Below are 13,157 nucleotides of genomic sequence, written 5' to 3'. Positions count from 1 at the left end.
GTGACACTGCCCAACATCCCCTGTAGTTGTGAGTGGCCATGAGACTAGGAGAGAATGTGAAAGTAGTAATGTGTGCTACTTCCAGGTGTGGTCCTTAAAAACCTTCCTAACCCTCTTCTACACTTTGTTTTTCCCTTCTTCTGGTTCACAGCACAGAGATAACCACCAGGGAGACCTTGGAAGGCATGCGTTCAAATAGGAGCCACCAGCAGTCTGTGATCCTGACTGACTGTGTGGGGTACATCCTCTCTAGCTGACCTGGCATCCTCTTTGGACCCTTAAGTAGGCAAAAATATACTTTTATTGTATTTGAGTCATTGTGCATTTGAAGGCCTATTCTTTACCAGAGTCTAGCTTACCCTAATACACTGCTTATCATTGACTCGTTATCTAGTTATAACTGTATCACTAGTCCTGACAATTTTATCTCCTGAGTCCTTTAAAAGCTTCCCTTGCTCTTAGGATGAAATCTGAAATTGTACCATAATCTATGAGACTGTAAGATCTAGCTCCTGTGCTGGCTACTCCCTGTCATCCTTCAACCGTAAGTCATGATACTTCTTTCTCTGTTTTCTGTACTACAGCCATACCAGCCACATTACAGTCCTTTGGATGTAGCACGCTCTTTCTGCCTCAGGCCCCTTGTACATTCTATTTGCAATGACTGAAACACTCCTTCCTCCCCCAACTTTTTATCCTCCACTCTGTTTCTTGAACTCTTCTCAAATAGAGAATAAGTATGGTGGGGGGGTGGTATAATAAATTAGATCATTTTTCAAGGAAAAAGTCTCATCATACTCATTGCTGAAAGATTTTTATGTTTAAGTGTTGAGAAGAATTTGTGAGACTGCATTTTACAAGTTGAAAGCATATATGTGCAAAAAGCTATGTAATAAAAAACTACTAACAGTTCATACAGGTAAGGACATTGAGTTACTCTATGTAAACTATATGTAATAGTCTAAAAATAGACTATAATATAGCCATCAAAATTATGTCATAAGAGAGCCATAAGGGCCACTTGTAGTGGCAAAGTAATGGTAGTTTTTTGCCATTTAGCATGAGCATTACAGCTGTTGGTATTTTGACTGGACACTCAGCTTAAGGATGCTTTCTTTGTCCAGTAAACTCACAGAACAACTGTAATCAAAAGAGTGGGGAGGGGGGTTGGGGGCCTGGGTGAAAACAGGCAAAGGGATTAAAAAGTACAACCTGGTAGTCACAAAATAGTCACAGGGATGTGAAGTACAGCATATGGAGTATAGTCAATAATATTTTAATAACTATGTATGGTGCCAGGTGGGGACTTGAAATGTCAGGAGGACCACTTTATAAAGTATATGACTGTCTAACCACTATGCTGTACATCTGAAACTAATACAAAATAATATTGAATGTCAGCTGTAATGGAAAAATAAAAAAAAAATTTGGACAAAAAATAACAGGCTCCCACCCACTTTGAAAAAAAAAGTCTTATTTAATGAAAGGCATGAGACATTAAAATTAAGAATTTAATGTGTGTGGCCAGGCACGATCTGGACAGGACAACTGACAATCTCATTATAAGGTTACCAAGAGCCTGTCTCTGGATGAAGCTGGGAAGACAGAGACCCAGGTGACAAGGAGGAGTTGGTCCAAGCTGGTGTTAGTATGCTGGGCTCCCCAGGGCAAATACTTCCCCACCTGAATTCTGGGTCTCTCGATCTTCTTCAAGAGCCCAATTTCTTGTTTTGCTGCCTTTTGCTCCCCGTTGTTTTACTCCTACTGATCCCAGCTCTCAAGAGAAGGCCCAACATGGTCCACTACCTCTCTAGATGGTGTTCCATCTCTGAGCACTGTGTTCACGGTGATCACGTGGGGAATGATGGTTCTATACAAAGGGTCCCACCTGCACCATCAGTCCCTGTGTGAAGGGGCAGCCAATTCATGGGAAGCTCTGTCAGGGGTTTCATCTTGCTCCCCAAGGGGGAGTGCTGGGCCTGAAGGCATTTGGTTCTAGGAGGCTTTGCCGGTGAGTGTAGATGTACAGGCTAAGGGAAGTTTTACAAAGAAGAAATTAATGTACAATGACAGAGATGAATTTATATTTCTGGTTTCCTGGTGCTATCAGAGCATTTCTTGCCTGTCCACTCTGCAGACCAGGTACGACCAGGCAGCCTGGCCTGGGGTGTGCTACAGTAGGGCATATCTGGTGAGGGCAGCAGCTGGGACTGTAGCTGGGCCCTGGCACAAGAGACATTCATTTCTTCTTTGCATTGTGGAAGTAAAAACCCTTAGAGCAGACAGCACAACCCCTGGTCTACAAGAAGGGGAAAATAGAAGCTGGGCTTTTTTGGTTGGTGTTTCTGGTTTTCAGTTGAAGGCATTGTAAATTCCTTTACACAGAGCATATGACCACGCTCTATTGTCCACTATTCCTCCAAATCCCTGTGGCTTTCTGGTTCCTATAGGTCTCTGAGTTTGCAAAGCCAATCACGGGCAATGCCTATCTACAACTAATAGCACTGGCTATTTTCTTTAATGCCTCCTGCTCCCTTATGATGTGAGTGAGCTCCAGGTTCCTGTCAGTCTTACCTCTGCCACCCACCCCTTACATTTCCACCACCACTGCTCTGAGTCCAGGCCCTCACTTCCTGTCCTCTAAACTACCATGATGGCTTCTTAACTGGCCTCCCTGTTCCAGTACTTCCTTTCTCCAATCCATGTTAGGCACTGCTGGCAGTTTATGCCTCTGGAAGTATGGCTCCCAAACATCACTCTCTTTCTGCCTTGGTCTAAACAACTTGGCTGTGCATTCGAGTTCTCCCACGGTGGAGCTGCAACCCGCCTTACTAAAGACTAAGCCCTTCCACATCACTTCGGCACTCTGGGCTCCAGTCGGACCAAAGCACAGACTGTTCTTTCACAGTCCTGGGGCTTTCCTACTTCCATGGATGATCTCACACACTTTTTTCCCACTTGGAACACTCTTTGCCCCACCTTTGCGTGTTCACATTCTATCAGCTTGCAAGGCTGAGATAAAAGCCGCTTCTCATCTGTCCTAGTCAGAATTAATCTTTCCTCCTCTAAACTTCTGTCGCACTTTGCAGTTTCAGAGTGAATGAGGTTTATGCGTTTCCTACTATCCCTGAATGCCTGAGAACAGAATGTGTGTTTATTTTGGTATCCCCATCTTAGCACAGGGCTCTACTAATATATGAACAAATGAATTACTATACAAATAACTTTCTCACCTGCAACTTGGCAGTTAATTGTCACATTCACCCCCCGCACTGTTTTGATGGTGCTTCCTATATCCATGGTGATGGCAGGCTCCTTCGTGTTGATCACAGTCGCTCGTGATGTTTTCACTAATGGTTTTCCTGAAATGAGAAGAAATGTGAAATTTTTCTATATGCAGTGGTTGTACACTTGAGGCATTCCCTTGAATCATGGGATGATGAACAATGAACAACTGGTATACTCAGGCTTTTTCCACTGACCATGTTTTCCTTTGAAAAAATTGTAACTATACAATATAAAAACTGTCTAGTTATCCACCCATTTACTTACCACAGAGCTGTCAGGAAAAGAACAGGGATTGAAGAATGTGAAGATAGAAGATGGTATCCAACAAGTTGGATAATTTGTACATTTTATCATTAAATTAACAAATAACCCCATACATTCCATTTTTAAGAGCTTATTTTTTAAAATTAAATTTTTAACTTTGAAATAATTGTAGATTCCCATGCACTTCTAAGAGCTAACACAGAGAAATCCTGTGTACCTTCTACCCAGTTTCCCCCAATGGTAATATCTTATAAAACTAGAGCATAACATCATAACTAGGACATTGACACTGATTAAACAAGCTAAAGAACATTTCCAGCACCACAAGGATCCTTCATGCTGCCTCCAGCCCCACCTTCATCTTTGGCAATCATTTAATCTGACCTCCATTTCTACAATTTTGTTACATCAACAATGCTATGTAAATGCAGTCATATAGTATTCAATCTTTTTTTGATTGGCTTTTTTTTTTTTCATTCAGAAAAATTCTCTGGAGATTCTCCCAGGTCTCACAAGGTACCATGTTGTATGTATCAATAGTTTGTTCCCTCTTATTGCTGAGTAGTATTCCATTGTATGGATGTCCCAAAGGTTTTTTTTCAGCCAGTGACTTGTTGAAAGACATCTGGCTGTTACTATTCAAATAAAGCTGCTATCAGCATTGCTGTACAATTTTTTTTGTGAACATAGGTATTAATTTCTCTAGGATAAATGCCTAGGAATGTAATTATTAGGTCATGTGGTAGTTGCATGTTTAATTTTTTAAAAAATAAAAAAATATTTATTTTTAGACAGAGGGGAAGGGAGATAGAGAGGGAAAGAAACATCAACATGTGGTTGCCTCTCCTGCTCTCCCTACTGGGGACCTGGCCCGCAACCCAGGCATGTGTCCTGACTGGGAATCAAACTGGTAACTTTGGTTCACAGGCCGGTGCTCAATCCACTGAGCCACACCAGTCAGGGGTATAGTTGCATGTTTAGTTTTTAAAGAAACTGCTAAACTGTTTTCCAGAGTTGGCTGTATCATTTCATATTCCCATCAGTAATGTATGAGTGATCCACTTTTTCTGCATACTTCTCAGCATTTGGTGTTGTCATTACTTTTAATTTTAGCCACTCTGATGGGTATGTAGTATTATCTCATTGTGATTTTAATTTGTATTTCCCTCATCACTAATGATGTTGAATATATTTTAATATCCTTATTTACCATCTTTATATCTTCTTTGGTAAATTATCTCTTCATATCCTTTGATCATTTTCTAATTGGATTGTTTATTTTTTACTCTTGAGTTTTGAGAGTTCTTTACATTCTAGATACTAGTACTGTCTTTGATATGAAGTTTTCAAAGATTTTCTCCCAGCCTGCGGCTTTTCTCTTCATTTTCTTAATGGGATCTTTCACAGGGCAAAAATTTCTAACTAAAATTTCTAACATAAAGTCTAATTTATCAAATTTTCTTTTATGGAACATGCTTTTGATGTTAAGTTTAAGAATTATTTACCTAGACCTAGATGCTGAAGATTTTTTTCTATTTTTTATAAAAGTTTCATAGTTTTATAGTTTATATTTAAATCTGTGATGCATTTTGAGTCAATTTTTGTATAAGGTGAGATACTTAGGTCGGTGTTCATTATTTTTTTTTTTTTTAGCCTATTGATGGCCAATTATGCCATCACCATTTATTTATTTATTCTTATTTTTTTAAAGCTACATGTATGCCTGTGGTTAATACTAGCATTTTTAGAAAATTTTTAATTGAATTTATTGGGGTAATATTGGTTAATAAAATTATATAGGTTTCAGGTGTACAATTCTATAATACATCATCTATATATTATATTGTGTGTTCACCACCCAAAGTCAATTCTCCTTTGTCACCATTTATTAAACAAGCAATCTTTCCTTCACTGAATTGCTTTGCACCTTTGTCAAAATCAGTTGGACATATTTTTGTGAATCTCTTTCTGGGTTCTCTCTTCTGTTCCATTGATCAATGTATCTCTCTCAATACCACATGATCTTAATTATTGTAGCTATACACTTAATCTTGAAATTGGGTAGGCTGATTCTCCTTAGTTTATATATTTTTTGATATTCTACTCTCTTTGCCTTTCCACATAAAGTTTAAATTAATCTTGTCTACAACTATAAAATCTTGCTGGGACGTCGACAGGAATTACATTAAACTTGTATATCAACTTGGGGAGTACTGACATCTTTACAGTGTTGGGTCTCCCCAACCAATGAACGCTGTCTCTTTATTTATTTATAGCTCCTTTAATTTCTTTCACCAGAGTTTTGTAGTTTCCAGCATACAAGTCTTGTATATATTTTGTTAGAGTTGTACCTAATTATTTTGTAGTTTTTTGAAGTGTGGCAAATGATACTGTGTTTTCAATTTCAGTGTTCATGTGTTTATTGCTAGTATATAGAAAGTTAATTTTTGTATGTCCTGTGACACTGCTAAACTTACATACTAGTTTTAGGACTTTTTTTTGGTAGATCCTTGGTATTTTTTAACCAGGCAACCATTTCATCTGCAAATAGTTTTATTTCTTTCTATCTGATCTGTATTCCTTTTACTTCCTTTTCTTGCATTATTTCACTGGATAGAACTTCCAGCACTATGTGGAGTAAGAGTGGTGAAAGTGGGATTTTGGTATGATGAGTGATTTTCAATTGCAATCTGGACATTTTCATATTATGTTGTGCAACCCTGGATCTTATTTAAACCTTCTGTTTTAGTTGGCTTTCTTTGAAACCACTCAGGAGGGGGAACAGGGAGGTGCCATGTCACTATTACCCAGGGAGGCAGAATACTAGGTTCTCTGCTTGGCCTGCTTTGTCACCTGTGCAGGGGATCTGCATTATTGCTGGGCAGGGGAGGGGCTTCTGGCTTCCCACATGGTTTCCCCTGACACCACTTGGGGAGGGCCCTTGTTACCACTGGGTCGTGGGGAAAGTCCTGCAGGAGGGCTTCTTTAACGTCACCCGAGATGAGAAGGAAAGGAGGGCCCCGCAGGACTGGGGTGGATCTCCAGGCTCTCTGTGCGGGCTGTCCTGGGAGAGATGAAATCCACCTTCTCTGACGTGGCATCCATGGGGTTGCTGGGAATCTCATTTGTGTAGGACAAGGTGGAGTCTAGGCTCCCTACTCGGCTCTTGTTGGTGTGGGTGGCAGTGGACTACGGTGTTTTCTGTGGTGTTTGGAGTACTGTGGTATTTTCCAAAAGTTTTCTATCTTGCTAGGCTGCCTCTTTTCTTGTTCTTTGGCTCCAGAGAGCAGGTTTTACTCAGGGCTTTTTTTTTTCCCCCCTGTTCCCATTGCATTTCTTGGAGGCTGGCTTCTTCAGCTCCAAGGCTGGGATTCAGGAAGCAAAAAGAAGACTCAAGGTCCTCAGCTGTGTCGTTCCTCAGTTCTCAGGTCCCTAGCCAGTCTGCTTTCTGCTTTTCACTCTTCTTAAGTTGGTTTTATATATAATGTCCATGGATTTTAGTTGTATTTAGTAGGAGGAATAGAAAAGAGTATATTTATGCTATCTTCCTGGAAGTAGAAATTCTGTGTGCATTACATTTTAAAAGGCCTTTATCAACTGGGGATAAAAATATAAGACTTCATGTTCACAACCACAAAATACAATGAAAAATTCATTTATTGAGCACCTTGGGGAAATAAGAGTCCACATGAGATCATTTTCATATACCTAAAGCTTATTTTTTTTTAAGTCAAATGGATTTAATTTTGTTTCAATCCTTTTACAGGCAGGACATTCTACAATAGTATTTGTTCTTCTGTGCCTTCATTAACGATGAAGAAAACCATAATTCAACAATGTCCTTTGGACTCTTATAACTGCTTTTATATTTTTTTGTTTTCCCCATCTTTTTATATTTTATTCCTGCTTGCACTGTCACACAGACTCATATTCGAAACTGCCCCTCTTTTTTTCTCCCCTACTTTTTTTCAAATGGTGAATGCATTTATTATCTCACAAAATGTCCTTTGAGAGGTAGAGTGGGCTCCAGGCCACAGTGGGGTAGCGCGGCCTTCGGGACCCCGGTTCCTGCTATGGTTTGTTAGTGGTCCTAAGGCTCATTCTAAGGGTCATGGTTGCCAGGAGACTTCAGTGTAATCGAGGCCTCAGCTCCCAGACTCGGGACACTAAAACTTTAATTCCTTGTAGTGTAGCCTGGGGTAGTGAGAATTTAGGCTACCACAGCAATTTCCAAGTTGTAGTTGTTTTAATTGTTCCTGGTTTCACTATTATGATTGCCTTAAGATATGTAAAATGACTGGCACCTGATACAGAGTCAGAAGTACTAAGGTCATTATTAGAGATAATTCCCAAATATTTTAAAATTTCCTTTCCTCTGGACACAGAACTTTTCAGTTGAGTAATCTAACTAAAACCTTTGGCCAGTGAGTTTGCTGCATGAATAAATAGTTGCAAGTCTTCTATATGAAGTATGGGGTGGGGTTATTTACTGTTTAGGGTCTGGGAAAGGAATTGCCCATATGAGAAAAGATGGAGGTGAAAAATGGCCACTGTGAGAAATGCGATGGGCAGTGTATATGAACATAAAGATGGAGGGATGAGTCTGCTTAAATGTGTAATGGAGCACTGACTGTGCATTTGTTGGCCTTTTGAGGTCGATAGTTTTCTCCTGGATCCTTGACCTGATGCCTGGGAACTTGGCCATAGACCTTGGCTGGAACCTACTAATCTCTACTCATGTGTCTTATCTTTCATTTTTTTCAGGTTTACAGTAAGCATTGGCTACTGGGATGACATCCAGCATCTTGTGAGACTGCCTAAAGAGAGGAAGGCCCCCGAAGCCTTGGCTGGGTGGCTCATTTGGTTGGAGCATCATCCCATACACCAAAAGATTGCAGTTTTGATTCTCTGTCAGGGCCCACACCTCGGCTATGGGTTCCATCCCCAGTTGGGGTGCGTGTGGGAGGCAACTGATAGATGTTTCTCTCTCTTTCTCCTCCCACCTCTCCTTCCCTCTCTTTTGAAAACCAATAAACATATCCTCAGGATTAAGGAAGAAGAAGAAGGCCCCTAAAATAAACAGAGGCAAGTGACTATCTTTCTCTCTACATCTGCTTATCACCCGAGCGACCTGAAGTTTTAGGGATTCATTCTTAAAAAGAGAGTTCCAGTATGCATTCTCTCCAATAGTTTATGAAAGTGCTTATTTCCTAACATCCTCACCAACAGAGTGTATTACAAAACTTTTCATTTTTGATTAATTTATTTTTATTGTTATTTTTTCCTCTCCTCTTTTAACTTGACTTTAGGCACAGAATACTAAACTCATTAGACCTATGTTTAAAGGAAGAAATTTGAGTAAGGTTGGGAGGAGCTCACCTGTGAACATATGTATAGGCTCTCTATATCTATTTTGACTGTTTCATGGTCTTTCCTCTTATTTCACTTATATTCCATATACTTGTGGTCATGTATGACCTTATGTGAAGATGAGTGGTTTTGCATTATGATGGTTTCTGAGAACGATACAGGGTGATAATGGGAGAATGCAGGTGGAATGACGGCTTAATATTGGCATGTTTACCTTACCTTCCTACCCATACGTAGCTCCCCAGCTCCAACTCCCAACACACCCTAACGCTAGCCAGCTTCTCTGTTGCTATAATCAAGCCTGCATCTTCTCTGGCTGGACGGCTGCAGACCCTAACTGATATCCTTGCTTCTACTCTTCCTCCACCACAGCCTCTTCTCAAGACGGAAAGTGTGATCTCTCTAAAACCAAATCAGATCATAGAACTTCTCTGCTTAAATTATCCAGAACTTTTTCAGACAAATTACCACACAGTCTCAAGCACCTTTTCATGACCAACCATTCCCTACCTGTTCAGGCCCAGCTCTGTACCTCTCCTGGCTCCCTGAGGCCACACTCTCATTAACGACTGTGCTTCAGCCACACTGGCCGATTGTCTCCTTCCATAACATGAGCACATTTGTCCTGGCTGTGCCCTTTCCCTGACACCGTCCACCTGCAGATATATTGCATGACTCTATTCTTTTTGTTTCAATCCTTTCATGTCTCTGTGCAAATATCATCTCCTGATGGGGGAGCTTTCATAACCACCCCATCTAAAACATGCACCCCTTCCCTTGCCAATCATCAGCAAGCACTAGGCTATCAGAATTATAAGCACTAGAACTACCAGAATTTACCTTATTTATGTTTCTCTGCCTTCTGCTCCTTACCATATAACCTCCATACAATCAGGGATCACACCTTTTTCTCTTTAGTCCTATCTCCTAGTCCTGGCACACAAAATTTCCTCAATAAATATCCAGTTAATGAATATGTGTGTGTCCATATGGTATGCTCTGTGCATTATCTGACTTTTTTTCATAACGACCCTGAGAGGGGAGGCAAAGGCAAAAAGGTTTTTGTCTTTTATACAGATAAGGAACTAAATCTCAGAAAGGCCCCATGGTTTGTCCAAGGCCAGAGGGGGCAAACAAGTGTAGGGCTGAACTAGGCCCCAGAACTTTGACCTAAAGTCCAGTGCTTGTAAATGAGGATCCCAAATCCGCGTCTGTGGACAGGCTGCCTCAGAACTCTCAGGGCACTTGTTAAAAACATAACCTGTCCTGTTATAATACAATAGTTGCCTCACTGTGTAATAAAAACAACTGTGCCAGTGGGGAAAAGCAGGTTAGGGACCAGAGAGTTTCAGACTCACAATTACCAAGTTATATTTCCTATAGGAATTTTAATAATAAAGGTGGTTTTTATAGCTGCAAGTGTATAGCTATAAAAATCAAATGTCACTGAATTAAATCCAGCACTTAATTAATTATATTGAGCTTTAGCTGAAAAGTAATGGCCTTTTGTCCTGTCACTAGAGGAGCTGCTGTTAGCATAGGCTACTTCTATGTTCTTCTTACCTTCATGATCTATTGTTAAGACAAGGCACAAAGTTATCCAAGTATTTATAATTCATAGAAATTTATAATGGAAACAGTGTTTCATAATCAATTGATCCTCTTACATTTATTAGAAAAAGCTTGTGCATATTATTGGGTCTCGCTCTAGGCCTATTGAAGCTGAATCTCAGGTGGTGTGATGGAAGCTGTAATCTCTGTTTTTAACAAGTTCCTGGGTGATTTTGATAAGCAGCCAGGTTTGAAAATCAATGGTTTGTATTGTTTTCGTTTTTCTTGACCTTTGGTTTCTCTGATTCCTGGTGAGAGCTGAGGAGATTTCTTTTGTGAGACCACTAGTCTTCTATTAGAAAATTTCAATTTGGAACTTTCATTTTAATGGCCAACTAAAAACAACAACAGCAAAAATAAGCCCGTTTTAGATCACCTTTATAGCCACTAAATGAGCACTGCTATTTCATGCCCTGCCTGCGTTTGTATTCAATTATAATCACATTAACTAGTATTTCTTTAATAATGGAAGTTAACTAAAAAGGAAAAAAATAGAGATACAGAGAAGGAGTGAACAGATAAATTGTATGTTTGTGCTAGGAGGCTGCTAACCAAAGGTCTTGGCACACCCCCCCAAAAAGGCTGTCACAGGAGGCGAATCAAAAAAGTGCCAGTTGTGCAAAGCCACAGTCTCAGAGCCTCTGAGAGCGGCACCTCTGCAGTCAGGCATGTACACGTTGCCAACGGCCACTCCGTTTCTGCAAACCAGCATGAACCTGCAGATTGACTTCATTTATGGAAATAGACAGGGTTTATAGAATACTCTTTTGTTTAATCTGTAACTCTGTGTGATAGTTGAATGACAGATATATGCAGAAGGAGATTCTCCCTAATTTTATATCTGTATACATTCAAGAAAAACAAGGAAATGGAAACAAAGGCAAGCTTTTCAATTTATTAGGACTGATAAGAGGAATCAAACCTCTCCGAGAGAGTGCGGCCCAGAAACAGAAGTATTAAGAGAATCATTTTTGTTCAGGGCCTTCAGTTGGTTTTTGGATACTGGTTCCTGTTAGAAGTAACATGGAACAGGGGAAATAGAGCCTTACTAGTAAGCAAGGGTGACCCTTGGACAAGGGGCAAACTTGAGATGTACACACATTTCCGTTATCCAGTGATGTGAAGAAACGCCATCTTGTGATGGCCTTATAGTAGAGGCATGGAGTTGACCAGGCACTGTCCTGATCATGCAGGGACAGACGAGCGGCCCCCGGAGCAGATGCTCAGAAAAATACTCTCCTGTGTACAGTCTGGGCTCTGGCTCACACCTCTTTCCCCTAAGAGTGACTCTGGGTAAAACCAAAGCCCAATGGGAAAGAAAGCTGAACATATGTGCTTGTACAATATCTTTGGCCCAGTGTGAAGGTGGCTGAGAGAGGAGCCAGAGGAGACCGAAGGTTTGTTTTTTTGAGTGCAGCCAAGAACAGAAAGCGTTATAAGTAACTTTCTCTTAGGGCCCAAGGCCAGGCCTCTGCTGATAGAAACTTTGTTTTCAACAGCATGGTGCCTTACATTTTAGAAGCCATGCCAGAGACTGATTTGCTATGAACCATGCCCTGTTCTTTTTGTTCCTGGGCACACGGCTGTGGCGTTTCCCAGCTCCTTTGCTCAGGTGTGGGAAAGGCACTGCATTCCTGCAGGTGGAATGTCGCAGAAACGGAGTGTGCCACTTGACCCAAACCACAAAAACTCTCTGTGCAATACTTTTAGACTTTATGTGAGGAAGAAATGATCTATCCTATTTTAGCTATATTATGTTTATGATTTTGTCTGTTACAGTAGATTTCAAGTGATAATTAATCCAGATTTAATGAATATTTGCTCTCTTATTGAAGAAATGAATCAAATGGGTCTTCTTTTAATTCTCCTAACAAGTCACAAACGTCCATTGAACTGGTTCTTTACTATTCTTAGCCATCAAAAATGAATCATACTTCAACAATTTCAGGTCCTTACTGTTCAGCTAGAGGTGACCTGTGGTAGGAAGTGCACGTGTGCGCTCCTTCAGCAGGAGGACCAGACGGCTTGCTGGAGATGACTGGATACCGGGTAATGGCGGAAACAAGGACTGGAGCAGGCAGGTTTGGAGGGGACCGAGAGCTCCAGAAAGAATGCATGAATGGCAAATTGGTTGAGGTTGTGACCCAAATCTCAGGACAGGAGAAAGGTGAATAAGATAGTGATGCTCACTAATTAAAATATTTGACTATACAGCAATGAGGTGCTAGATATTTCACACACTTTCACAGCCTGACACTAAGCAATTGAATAAACCCAAATTTAATTGTATAAACTTATAAAACTGTATAAATCCAGATTTAATCAATGGATAATGCTCTGTGATCAGTAGTAATACCAAAGCAATACCATAAGAAATGCTTGCCTCTGTTTACAATGTAATTAATTAGTGTGGGTTCCTCACAAGGGCCGTTGGAAGTTAAACCTGTGAAAACTGCCTTAAATGAGACTTCCCAAGTGAAGAATTTAAAACCTCCTGAGTTAAGTTTAAGGGACCATGATCACTGTGAACCTACCATGCACTTATAAATAACAACATCTTATACAACTGATGTCACTAATGATGGATACTGTTAATGTTCAGTTACCGATTGTTGCTGGCCAGA

At 40.4% G+C, this 13,157-nt stretch overlaps 1 protein-coding gene across 1 annotated transcript in view; it reads right to left on the bottom strand.

Annotated features, from left to right (window-relative positions):
• ADAMTSL1 (ADAMTS like 1) overlaps nt 1-13,157 on the bottom strand; it is an 890,629-nt gene that overhangs the window by 80,942 nt on the left and 796,530 nt on the right. Inside the window, exon 22 of the mRNA XM_054583189.1 lies at nt 3,234-3,362. Within this exon, the coding sequence (XP_054439164.1) occupies nt 3,234-3,362 (129 nt within the window). The remainder of the gene's footprint in view (nt 1-3,233; nt 3,363-13,157) is intronic.

This window comes from Pteronotus mesoamericanus, unplaced genomic scaffold, assembly GCF_021234165.1.
Source record: "Pteronotus mesoamericanus isolate MK-2021 breed Mesoamerican mustached bat unplaced genomic scaffold, CSHL_Meso_final contig_73, whole genome shotgun sequence".
NCBI classification, from domain to species: domain Eukaryota; kingdom Metazoa; phylum Chordata; class Mammalia; order Chiroptera; family Mormoopidae; genus Pteronotus; species Pteronotus mesoamericanus.
Note: the sequence above shows the minus strand (reverse complement) of the source record. Positions and strands in the feature narration are given on the sequence as shown.